This window comes from Pteronotus mesoamericanus, unplaced genomic scaffold (genome assembly GCF_021234165.1).
Source record: "Pteronotus mesoamericanus isolate MK-2021 breed Mesoamerican mustached bat unplaced genomic scaffold, CSHL_Meso_final contig_50, whole genome shotgun sequence".
NCBI lineage: Eukaryota > Metazoa > Chordata > Mammalia > Chiroptera > Mormoopidae > Pteronotus > Pteronotus mesoamericanus.
In genome coordinates this window covers 21053720-21066873 of record NW_026555186.1, presented here as the reverse complement: position 1 = coordinate 21066873, position 13154 = coordinate 21053720, and the positions used below count along the sequence as shown (strand labels likewise).

The following is a 13154-nucleotide window of genomic DNA, read 5'->3' as shown; positions in this document are numbered from 1 at the left end:
TGGAACAATAGTTATGATTATGTTTTATTGAATTTGCTTGTTAGACAAAAGCCCAAAGGAAAAAAAGTTTGTTTTTTTTTTTAAAAAGGCAAAATTCAACATAGGAAGGAAGAGAGAAAAGGAAGGAAAGAAGGAAGGAAGAGGGGTGGGAGGGAAGAAGGACAAGTACCAAGTAAAAATATAAGCTGATAAATGCCCTTACCTTCACTTCTTTTTTCTGCTTGTTTTGATGCATTTTCTTCTTTTTTTTGTTTTGCTGCTAAGAGTTCCCGCTTTAATTGCCTTGCTTCTTTTCTGAGCTCTTCACTATAAAGCAAACACAATTATATGAATATATAATATACTGAAAGAAAGTTATTTAACAAAAACAAATAATTCTGGTTTTAAGGTACATAATCTCTAAGAAAAACAAAGTGGATAATGTAATTCATTTTGTTTCTGTGTATGTGTATTTCTGGTATGGAAATAAATTATTATAAAATACCTCTTTTCAATATATCAAACAGAAGTAGGTAAGTGATAAATGAACCACTGTTCTCTCTCTAATTTACTTGCAAATTTAACATTCTGGTTTCAGTTTAATAATTCATGGAGTTCCAAATCAAAGCAAAAATTTTGATACAGTACTGATTTGTCTTCAAAACTCATTGAATTCTTGAACTAGCATAAATAACTATCATTTATTAAGTAATTTTTAAAAGCTAGTTGCAGTGCTAAAATTTTTATAAACTCAATCTTTAAATTCAATTTTTAACCCATTTAACATCACAATTTGACAAATAATTTCCTCTTCTGTGAAAACTACCAGACTGATGTATTCTTATGATAAATACAATCATATATTAAAGGCAAACTGAAATGTGCCTCACTGTAAGTCAGAAGTTAAAGACTAGCTTCTACAAGACAATTTTAGGACAGGATATTCAAATTCATGCCTTGGGAAAAAATTATTACGTGCCATTTGATGAACGCTTAGGATCAGTCATGAATAGTCAAAACTATGCATTTTATATCTGTGAATGTCAAACATTCACTCTATTTTCAACTAAAGCTAGAGTGGGTCACAGAGACAGACTGAGAACACTCTAGTCCAAGAGGCTGTCATTCTGGAAATGGTTCCAAGGACACCAATGCCAATGTTTAGTGGAATCTTAAGTCTAGGTGATTCTATACTGATTCAGCCTTTAGTTCTTCCTCCTGATCTCTAATACGTTTTTTACCAAATCTAATGTTTTTTACCACTGTTCTATAATAAGTCACCAAACTCATAGGTCTTACAATGTACATGACTCAGTTTTTTTTACCTCTTTTCCACATTAAACACACAGTCATATTTTGTATTTGCTTAGCCTTCAGAATCCTGAATTCTGAAACTTCCCCCTCTGATCAACATCTACTACCTTTTACTTTCTCAGTCATTCATTTGTACTGAACCTGTGATCATTCGTTAATCCTTACCCATTGTTCATGATCTACTGGCCCTAATCTAACCCCAACTGGCTCTCTATCCATACTGTATGCTATGTCAGCCATTTTGTTGATGTGCTCATCTATACCCTTAATCTTCTTGTTTGTCCTTGCACATCGATCACAGAAGACAAACCTCCACAGAATATGATTTCTTTAGATGCTGGATGTTGCCTGGGAATTTCCTCCTGTGACAAGTTCCCCAGGTGATTTCATTATGCACTCGGGTTTGGGACCCAATGCATTAGGACCTTACTATAGAAATTATCTTCTCTTTCTTACAACTTCAAGCACTCCTACTTCAAAGATCCTTTCATTCAGCCAACAGACATGCTCACATTTCCTTGGACTCTGCTCCAATAAACTGATTATTATCTTCCCAAGTGGACTCCTTGCCTGAAAGAATAGTTTATATACACAGCCTGCTTCATCAACCTCTAACTTCTTACTTAATCTCTTGCAATCTATCCTTCTTATACTCTACTGAAACTGCTTCTGTATCAACCAAATTCAATGCCTTTTCTCAGTCCTCCTCTTCCTCTTTGACCTATCATTCAATGATATTAACCACTCCTTCCTTCTTGAAATTCTATCCTAATCAGACTTATCTACCCACTTAAGAGTCTTGATTCCCCGATTCTTCTCCTAGTTACTCTTTCTTTTCTCATCCTATGATTGTTGGCATTTTTCTCATTTCTACTCCCTGTACACTGGCATTTTTATCTAATTATCACATAACATCAAGTATTGCCTTTACATAGGTTATTTCCAGATCTAGATGTTTTGCCCTGATTTTGGTCCTGCATTTCTAACTATCTATTACAAATCTCCATGTATATTAGTGCAGCTGAACAGAAATAAATACAAAGTAAGACACACATGCAAGTTTACATTTCCTAGTGGCCACATTTTTAAAAAATGATCAAATGAAACAGGTTAAAGTCCAAAATATTTTTCAACATACAGCCAATATAAAAGTATTAATATTTTACATTCTTTTTTGGTACTAAATCTTCTAAATCTGGGGTATATTTAATACATCTCAATTCAAACTGGACACATTTTAAGAGCCCGGATCTAGAGGAATAGCAGAGGTTAGATGTCACAATAATGACAAATGCTCTATGTCCACACTTGAAGCCACTTCCTTCCTGCCCAAATCTGTTCCTTCTTCTGAAGTCCCTACTTGATCGTGGAACCATTTTCTGTCATGACCTGACCTTAAAACTCCTCTGGGACTATTCTCCCTCCCTTTCGCTGAATCATTGTTGAAATGCATCATTTTCCAATCTCTCTCACATATAAATGCTCTTCTTGACTTTCACCATCAATCCCTAGTTTAGGCTCTCATTATGTATTTCTTAGATAAATGTAATTACTTCCTATTTCTGGAAGTTATATTCATATAAAAACAAGGAATAGCAAGAAAATACGATGGAAACCAAACCAAACCAAACCAAACCAAACCAAACCAAACCAAACCAAGTAAAAGAAACCCAGAAATGATAGAAGTTACAGAATTAGTGAAAACTTTCAAAGATCTATTATAAATACATTCAAGGGTTTTAAAAGAAAACAAATATAAAGAGAAGAAACCAGAAGATTGTATATATATACAGTGGGGGAAACCCCCCAAAACCCAGAATTTATTCATAAAAAATTGTGTATTTATTCTTATGTGAGTAAGCTTCAGTCACCTTCAAAGCACTCTCCATTTATGCAATACACCTATGAAGGTTTTTTTCCCCACTGCTCAACACAGTTTTTGAACTCATAGATGTTGGTACTTTTTAGTGTTTCTGCTGTTTTTTGTTTCACCTCTTCCACATTGGGCAAAACATTTCCCTTTACGGACTTTTTTCATCCAGGGAAACAAAAAAAATTTGCTTGGGGCAAGAAGTGGTGAATAGGGAGGGTGGGGCATGAGATCATGCTGTTTTTAGTCAAAAACTGCTGAACACTCAGCCCAGCGTGGACAGGTGCACTTGTAAATCACCCATCATGAAATGGGCAAATGTGCTGAAAGAGTCTTCAGGAAAAATTCACCAAAGCCAAATGCAGCCTTTCACAATGCTAGCAGGGGAAGCCTGTATTACACGAGGCCCACCCTCCAGAAGATAATATTGTTTTTTGGGGGGGATCCCCCATACATAAATAATAACATAATAAAAAGCAGCAACCACCATGTCAAACAAATGACAAAAGCATGTTGAAATTCAGAGAAGGAATTTCATAGGTTAAGTAAGGGATGGCTTCATAGAGGAGGCATTTAAACTGGGCCATGTGAGATGAGTAGGAGTTGGCCGTGTGGAGATACAGTGAAGAAGCATCCGAACAGTGTGTCTAAAACAAAACAGAGAGGCAGGAAACCATAGGTCCACGTGTTTTAAAGGGGTAGTGGGGCTAGTAACAAAAGACAGAGCTAGGAAGAGAATCTGGGGCGAAGTCTAAATGCTAAAGATTTGTGAGCGGCCAGGTGAGTAATTCTCCTTTAATTTTTCCACACCTTTGAGCTCCCAAGTTTATTATTTTTTTTTTTTTACAACCATTTTCTTAACCACACTTCTGGTCTTCCTTTAACCCACTCTCCTCCTATTTTAATATCTTACTAGTGACCATACAGTCCTTAGGTTGCTGTCTTCTAAGAAGTAACTTATGACATCTGAAACAAAACTGTCACAAGCTTCTCTTCAGATAGTAACTTAGACCTTCAGAGAATCTGACTTTGTAGACCACCTTCCGTCTCACCCTGTGCTTTCTCTGACATACCAGATTTCCTCTTCCCTTTTAGATATTCTTTGTCTGTTTTCAGTGGTTTTACTCTTCCATCTTCTCCTCAAATTTAGGTGCTTCTCAGGAGCCTAGTCTCAACCCTCTCTCTCTTTAGAAATTTCATCCATGTTCAGGACTTCACTTCCATCTCTCTTAACGCAGCCATTGTATAAAATCAAGATGGTTGGCCCGATGTTCTTTATCCATTTCTACTTTCATACTTAAATTCGCATTTTCAACTGCCAAATGAATACTTTCATTAGATACCCCATAAATGCATTAAATTTATCATCTTAAAAGTCAGACTGGTCCTTTTGGCTCCTCTTTCCTATTTTTGATAAAGTCACCAGAATGCTGACTGTGAGCCCCACCTTCTGGCACGCCTTTACTTTCCACGGCCGATAAGAAGTCCCGTGCCTCTTCCTTTACAAAGACTTTTCCTTTCTGTGGTTAGTTAACAGCTATCTGAGCTTTCAGGACTTCACTATCACAAGAGTCTCCTCCTTGGTCTACGCCCTTCTGCTCTGATGTTTCTTCCACTCATTTTGCATCCTTATGCCAAATCCCACAATTCTACACCCCTGATCTTCTTAACTCCCTCTTATGAGCTCCCTTCAAACTACTGTTCCAACTTTATCTCTCACATAGGCTCTACGGTTACATTACATTTCAGCCAAAACATACTAGCCATAATTACCTTGGCAAACGCTGAGCTTCAGCACACATGCCCCTTTGTTCATGTCACTTTCATTACCTAAAATGGTCTTTCCTCCCTTTTCTGTCTAATAAAATCTTCCTCACCTTTCAAGGTTTCCTGGAGAAGGGGCACTTGAGCATAAGCCTTTGAGCAAAGTTGTCAACCTCTTGGAGCCTCAGTTTTCTTATCTATAAATTGTGGCTGTATTCAGCACATGTATTATAATAAGACGAATGCAAGTATTAAGGATTAATATGCTTAAGACTGTATCTGGTGCTTAGAAGGCAGTTTTTTAATGACAAAATATACTACAACTGACTGATGATTGTAAAATTACATAAGCAATTTAAAGAATTAAAACAATAAATTAAAATGATTTCAAGTAAAAATTGATGACAGAATGATACTAATTACTATATTAGTAAAGATATCTATTCTAATGTTATTGATGGACTTTTTTTTAACTAACATCCAAAAAGTTAGACAAAACATTTGGGTAAAAAAAAGAGACGTTAATGGGAAAATCTCGACCTAACATCATTATACAGCCACAAGAAAGCAATTAATTCTTCTCTGTCTCTGTTTTATCATCAACTAAGAATAGCCTGAGGAGGGTGTGAATAAGTATTTCTGAAATGCATAATCATAATTATAATATACATGAAAAAATGGTTATATTCTGCAGATCATTATATTTCAATTCCTTTGGATTTATGATCTTAAACCCCATTATCTGAGGAAATGGTGAGATACAGAATAGTTATCTTTATTTTAGATATAAAGAAGTTGAAGTTTAGAGATAGTAAGAGATTTTTTTTTCAATATTGCCCAAATCAAAATGGAATGGCAAATGTGATACAGACATTCTAATTCATTATGTAATTTCTCACTTAATCTGCTAACTACCCACTAAATGAAAAGTAAATTTAGACTTGAGTGCCTTATTTTTAAGCTAAACATTTTTTTTATACAACAGGATATGCTAGGAATAAGTAAGTGACTACCTGGTAAAGTTTTTATAACTACAGTATATTAACATTTTAATCAGACCATTTTTCTTACTCTGTAAAACAGTTTAAAATCTTGCAATTTTTTAAAAATCGTGCAGCTTTTCAGTTTGAGATTGAAGATTCAAAATGGTAGTGACAAGTATCTTGCATAATTTTTGGTCAGTCTTTATTTTTTACCTGGTGCTTTTCTCATTTTCCCTAAATTTCCAGGAATGTGCCTTAGCAAAATTTTGAGTTATACCTGTTCTTTTTTTCTTATGGCATGAGAAGTATCTTAATATAAAGGTGGTAAACTCAAACATTGACCTCTAACATTCACCTTTTTAAAAAAAAATTAAAGTTGTCAAGACCTGAACGTTTGGTATGTTTTTAGAAGAAATTATAATCTATAAAAATGAATGAAATATGTACAAACATCTTACATAAGACAGTAAATACATTTGCTTAGAGACCTTGATAAGTAAGCTGACAGCCAAACATGTCCACTGGAGATCCCTGTTTCTTGGACCATGGATGTAACACTTGCAGTTAGCTTAAGCCTGCTATTTCCCAACATCTGATAAGAATTCAAAACACATGGAAATGATTGAAAACCAAACAGTACAGTCTTCATGGATTTTAGTCTATTGCTTTAATAACAAAAGTACTGAATCTGAAACAACAGTTTGGCTGTTGATAAAATCATAAGATAGCCATAATAAAAGTCCTTCACAGGTATTAAAAGTATAGATGTAAGACATGACTTTTATACTTTTGTATCACCAGCAGTAGCAGAGATGCATGTTTACCATATCTCAGAAAGTATCAGAATATGCTGTAGTTTGCACATGAATTTTGAAAATATATACATATATCCAGGAAATATCTAACCAAATTAAATCAGGCAAATCCACTGTATGTTCAAAGCTTTGTTCTACCTATTAGCAGTAAGTCTCAGTTTCCTTATCCTGAAAATGAAAATAATAGTAAGGGTGAATGAAAAAATATGATTCCACGGAAATTACTTAGCATACTTAATACGGTGCTTGGCCCAGATTACGTACTTAACATTGGTTTGCTTCTGTTTTTACCATTATTGTTACTTCTACCACCGATACTACTTTTACTGTTACTATTTACAGAATCAATTACTGACTAAATGAGACCTCTGACTAACTAAGGAGATTAAAAACTCAAATCCTTTCATTTTTCTCATGGATGCATAGATTTACAAAGTAAATATATACCTATAATATTTACATAATATATACATATAAGATTCCATAAGATAATATATGGAAATTCTATATATATAATTTCAAAATTATATACGTATATATGTATACATATATTTATATATAACCAAATTAAATCAGGCAAAATATACATATATTTTTGTATGCATATACATATATACATAAATACACATATATTTAAATACACACAAAAAAACCATATATACACATATATTTATAAATTCTATGAGAGAGGCTAATGGAGAACATTGTTTTAGACTAATTGATCCTGGAAAACATCTACCAGAAGATAAAATTTAATCTGAGAGATAATGTTCCACATGCCCTTTAAAAACCAATATGTAGTAATAAAAAGACTGTATACCTGTCAGTAAGTACATTGCAATTTGGGAAGGAGAAGTCTAAATGCGTCCACATAAAACCCGTAGACTTCCAATCTTACTCCTTTCATATGAAGGGCCACTTCTATTTTTAAATAAAAAGTTTAGTCATCTGATGAAGATTGCCACTCATCTTTGCAAGATCTCTTTCAAATCTTAAAAAATGGTATTGTCTTTTCCAAAATAGACTAAACAAGAGTGAATACTGCATAAAATCATAAAATGTCCATGACAACACTAGGTGGTATTGCTATTCCATCTAAACACTAAGTAAGGAGTTCAGAATCAAGCATGTTATTCCACAGCATGAACTTGGCTTAGCCAATATTTCACAGAAGTGGAGAAAATTTGTTGTGGCAGAAATTCGGTCTTTAGCCATATGTCTATTCCTCAATCCAACTTTATAAATGATATTAACTCAATATGAAAAACAAATGAGATTTCCATTTCCCATAAGGCAGCATACCAGTAACCTGAAAACTCTCTTGCAATCAAACACCTAGAAATGTTGAATAAGAACATTTAAAAAAAATAGTTTTAAATGCATAGCTTAGCTCACTAAAGACAAAGGGGTTAAAAGATTGGGAGAAGGCTGAAAACCAAAGCGAGAACTTTGGAACTGTTATTGGGATACTGTTACTGGTCTCGGTAACCTAGGAAAATAAGTTTTCACATGGAGTTTTAATCATAAGGAGAGAATTGCTACTTCTACATATAAAGCTAAGCATTCTCCACTCATTGGAAGGATGGGAATAAACAAATCTACTAAAAAACACAGGAGGACCATGAAAAAGCATCTCTCTCTCAGGTGCATGCAGGTAAGTGGGTGCTCAAGCTACTGAATATTCTCAGGGTATCTAAGCAGTATTTTTAATGAAAATCACCAGTGATCTATATAGTTCTCTGATGCATGTGTTAGAACCAAAGGCAAATTCTATCTGAAGAAAGGAATCCGCAATCCAGGTTTGACAGACTCTACAGAGTTCTAAAACAAAATAGCTCCCAATAAAAAATTTTTCATAATATACAACAAAACAAGGCATTATTTGTGAGAAGCAGGGGAACAACAGAAAACAGAGGCTGACCCTCAAATCTTCAAATAATGAAAAAATAAAACAAGCATGATTATTATATGGAGAGAATAAAAGAATAAAAAATTGAACGTAAGATCTACAACAACTGGAAAAAGAATCAAAACGACTTTTAGAAGGGATGAAAAGAATAGCTAAAGTTAAACTCAATGGAAAATTGAATAGCTGAAGAAGAGAGAGTGAGTGAATTAGAAGATGTCTGTATATCGAAAGCATGCCCAGCTTTCAGGGTGCCAAAATGCAGAGTGAAAAAAAAAAATCAACTATAGGAGAGTAAAAGACATGGAAGACAGAGGAAGCAAGTCCTCTACATATATAAATGGAATTGCAGAAAGAGAAAATAGAGACTGAGACTGAGACAATAATGTCTGAGAATTTTCCAAAACTAATGAAAAACTTTAGTCTTCAGATTCAGGAAGCTCAATGAATTCAAGCAGGATAAATAAAAAGAAAATTCAAAACAAAAAAAAACCCCAAAAATCAAAGTTCAAATGTAAACTTAGCACAGTCAAAAATGCAGAGCACAACAGATAAAGTGTTCTTAAAACAACCAGCATAAATTAATAAGAATAAATCATTTAAAATTAACTTTACTTTTTTCTTTGACGAAGTAGACTGACATCTATTGAGAAGAAGGCAATCATGGACTTATGCAACATGAGACATACATGATGTCTTTCACTACATCCATTAAAGCAAAGAACCAATAATAGCTGATGCTTAAACAAAAATGATTATGGATTAGTCTTAACTAGTTTAACTATTCTAAGAATGCTAAATAACTGGTCAACGTTAAGCTTTCTCTTTCTTACTGTGAGAGCTTGTTGAGCTCCGGGAGGTAAACCTCAACACTGTGGAGGCCCCCCGGGACTGGGTCCCCCCTGGGGGTTTTAACTCTCAGACTTGTCCGCACTGAGCCTCCAACGAACTGTCAATTACAGCTCAAGTTTTCCATCCCAGTGCTGTTCCCATGCAGCTCCCTGCATTCGTCTGTCTCTCTCCAGACTTGGGGGCAGAGACCTGCCCTGTGTCCTCACCTCCATGTCCTTACCTCCCTTCGTGATCCCAGAAGTGGAAAAACCAAGGTTAAATTGATAATTTCATTAAAAGAGAATATTTTGTTTTATTTTATATGAATTTAACATAAACCTACTAAATGGAAATGAGACTAAAGAAATTTCTAAATTGTATATAAATGTTTCTTTGTCTCAAGTGATTTCCTAATAAGTTCCTCCATTACATGAAAAAATGTTATGAAAATATTAAGAGATTAAAGTCATTTTTTAAAAACTACATGATTCAATTTTAGGCTGTACTGGTTAATTTCCTGCCGTAAAGGTTGAGGAAATTAGTATACTTAATGCTTTTTTCCATGTTTTCTTTCTTGCATTTTCCAATTTGGGTTCATTATATTACTGTTTTTACATTGTTAATGTCCATAGCATTTATCTGCAGAATTTTCACAGTTGTAGAGTCATAGTTTTATATTTAAATGGATCAGTATCTCTAGTCCTAAATTCAAGAGCTATCTGGGACAATCCTCACTCATTGTTAATGACAGTTATTTCTGGATGTTTTTAAATGTGTTGCTGTTCTAGGTTTCCTATTCCTCTCTCTGATACAGTGCCTCAATTTTTTAAAGGTAGGCTTCATTTTTATAAGAAATCAAAATCACTTAGAAAAAAATATTTAATGATCTAACTTTATCACAGTATCTAACACTGTGATTCAATGTGTAGTGCATGTTAAATAAATGTAGGCATAAACTGAAGGATGACAGGGTGTCCGAAGAGCAGTCCTGGGAACCGCCAGAGGCGTGGGGCCGAGGAAAGAGGAGTGACTTTGTGAGAAGGCAGACATCTCAAATGTAGTGCACAGAATAAAAATCCCCAAGAAACTGCATCAGAGAACATAACATATACCTAAAATAGATGGGAGTCATTTCGGGGAAGGTCATACTTGCTTGGTGACAGATAAGCATTATGTGAATTATTTATTAAATATTTCCCATTTCCCACAGTGTCCTTAGCTTACTAGGTTTGCTCACCTAACATTAAAACAATTATATAAAAGGATGAAAATGTAAGCAAATGATTTTTAAATACGATACATGGTATGGATTAAATAGGGGGGTAAATGTGGCAGAAATTTTTCTGGTATTTAGTTAGACTTTCATCAGTATGAGTTAGAATCATACAAATTGGCTTCTTGAGGATTAAGTTTTACACAATGTTCACAAAAGGAATTGCATGTAGCTGATGCTGTTAAATCACGGAAACTTTTCACATTTTTAAGTTTAGGGACTGTTGGCCCTTCCTTTCTTACCCAAGGCATTTTAGAGACCTGGAGGTCCCTCCTTCCCCTTGCAAGCCCATTCCACATGGCTTTGGAATCATTTTTGACGAAGACAAAAGTATATTACGAGGTTCCATCCCACTCAAGAATGAGTCACTATGTTTTAGGTCTATAATTAAGTATACGTAAGTGTAGTCTTTCTGATAATAGCTACGAGATGATGATAGTGATGATAATATTATTATACCTTGTTTTTCTAATTCTAATTTTAGATGAGAGTGGGTGGGTAAAAGTTCCCATGTTCCCAGGGAAGTAGTTTGCTTGCTTTTTCAAGACAGAAGAACCATTAGATAAATGGTGCTTTTGCTTACCCGACTTTGAAAATTGCCCTCCTTGCTGCCTTGTCTAATTGGCGAGCTTGGACTCTTGGTACAAATGCCTTCCCAAATCAAACTCACCACATCCTTTTGACCTTGGGACCCTTTGATTTGCTTGCCTTCAAGTTACTCCTCCAACTAGAGCCAGGGTAACTTTTTAAAGCTCAAATTTGATCTCATTGCTTCCTTGCTACAGTATGCCTTAATTCTCAAAATCCATACTCAGGAACTCTACCACAAGGTTCTCCGTGGTCTCAGCTCTGCCTTAGTCTCTAGCTCTGCCTCCGGTGCCTCACCACTTGCATTCATGCTATGCATTCTAAAATCGTATTAGTTCTTAGAAGGCATCATAATCTCTGATACCTATTTCTTAGGGCCTAAAGCATGCCTCCCTTCCACTGCCCTTCTCCTCATAAGTCACATTTATCGTTCAGGTCTCCGCTTCCATGCCACTTTCTCTACAAAGACTTCTGAATTCCCCATACTGGTATACAAGCTCTCAATATTTATCCTTACTGTATTTACCATATCGTATTTTAACTGTTACCTCTTTTGTAATTTCCATTAGTCCAATAAAACTGAGTCATTTCACTTTTGCAATCCTCGTAACTAGCCCACAATCTTACACATAGGCAGCACTCAGTGCTCAGCAAATGTCAAACTGAACTAAATTGCTGGTAGCACTAATTTTTCTTTTAGATTGCTTAGTGTGGCAATTGTCCATCATTTTGGTAGGTAAAAAAGTACATTTAACACTATAAAGCAATTCATTTCTCTTAAGCACAGACAAAATATATCAATGCTAAAAGTGTATATCCTTGAACTCAGGAATTCTAAACATTCATTCTAAGGACTCAAAAGGGTGCAAGTACCTGGACAAATGCAAGTAAAGAATGCTCTGGCTGTTCATTACAACATTGTTCATAAAGGGAAATGTCTATTTAAAATGATCAGAGTACATGATATAGATTACATATAAAGACAAAGTATTATCTGATTTATATAAAATCATGTGTTTATGAGTGTGTGCATGCCAACCTATAAAAAGAATTAAAGATTTGAAAGGTCTACCAAAATAAAAACTAATTAGTTCTGTACAGTGCAATACCATGTGACGGAATGATTTTATAAACAAATAATTCTCATGATAAAGATAAACTTATTTCTGTTTAGGAAAAGAACAGTTTCTTTTCTAGGTGGGATATTTCAAATGATTTCCCCTGAGTATCTGTGGTAGGTATTACAGTTCAATGTCCCTCTGTGCTCTTTTCTAAAATTAAAAAATAACATTTACAACTAAGAGGTTAAATTTAATCAACTGAAGATACTCTAATGTCCACGACACTAATGAATCATTTTTACTGATTTAAGAATCCAGTTGTTGCCCTGGCTGGTGGGGCTAAGTGGTTCGATTCCCAGTCAGGGCACATGCCTGGGTTGCAGGCCAAGTCCCCGGTAGGGGGCACATGAGAGGCAACCACACATTGATGTTTCTCTCCATCTCTTTCTCCCTCCCTTCCACTCTCTCTAAAAATAGAGTGAATAAATAAAATCTTAAAAAAAAAAAAGAATCTGGTTGTTAAAACTTTTTGATTTCTACAATGATCTAACTGTACAACCTCAAGTATTTTACAGTATTTTAATAGAGTAGATTGAGTCAAGAAGAGTCAGTATGGCGTAATTGAATGCTTGCTTATATAATGCTTAGATTTTTCTATTTGCAAGGCAAGTAAATTTTATCATAGGGTATACTGCAATTTGAACTAAGTAATAAGTCTATTATCACAATGACAGTATTGAAACTTCAAGCAAATTTCTAAAAATTCCTGG

General features: G+C 34.7%; 1 protein-coding gene across 1 annotated transcript in view; it reads right to left on the bottom strand.

Moving 5' to 3' along the window:
- Positions 1-13154, bottom strand: part of CWC27 (CWC27 spliceosome associated cyclophilin) — a 176428-nt gene that overhangs the window by 76176 nt on the left and 87098 nt on the right. Inside the window, exon 11 of the mRNA XM_054578413.1 lies at positions 203-306. Within this exon, the coding sequence (XP_054434388.1) occupies positions 203-306 (104 nt within the window). The remainder of the gene's footprint in view (positions 1-202; positions 307-13154) is intronic.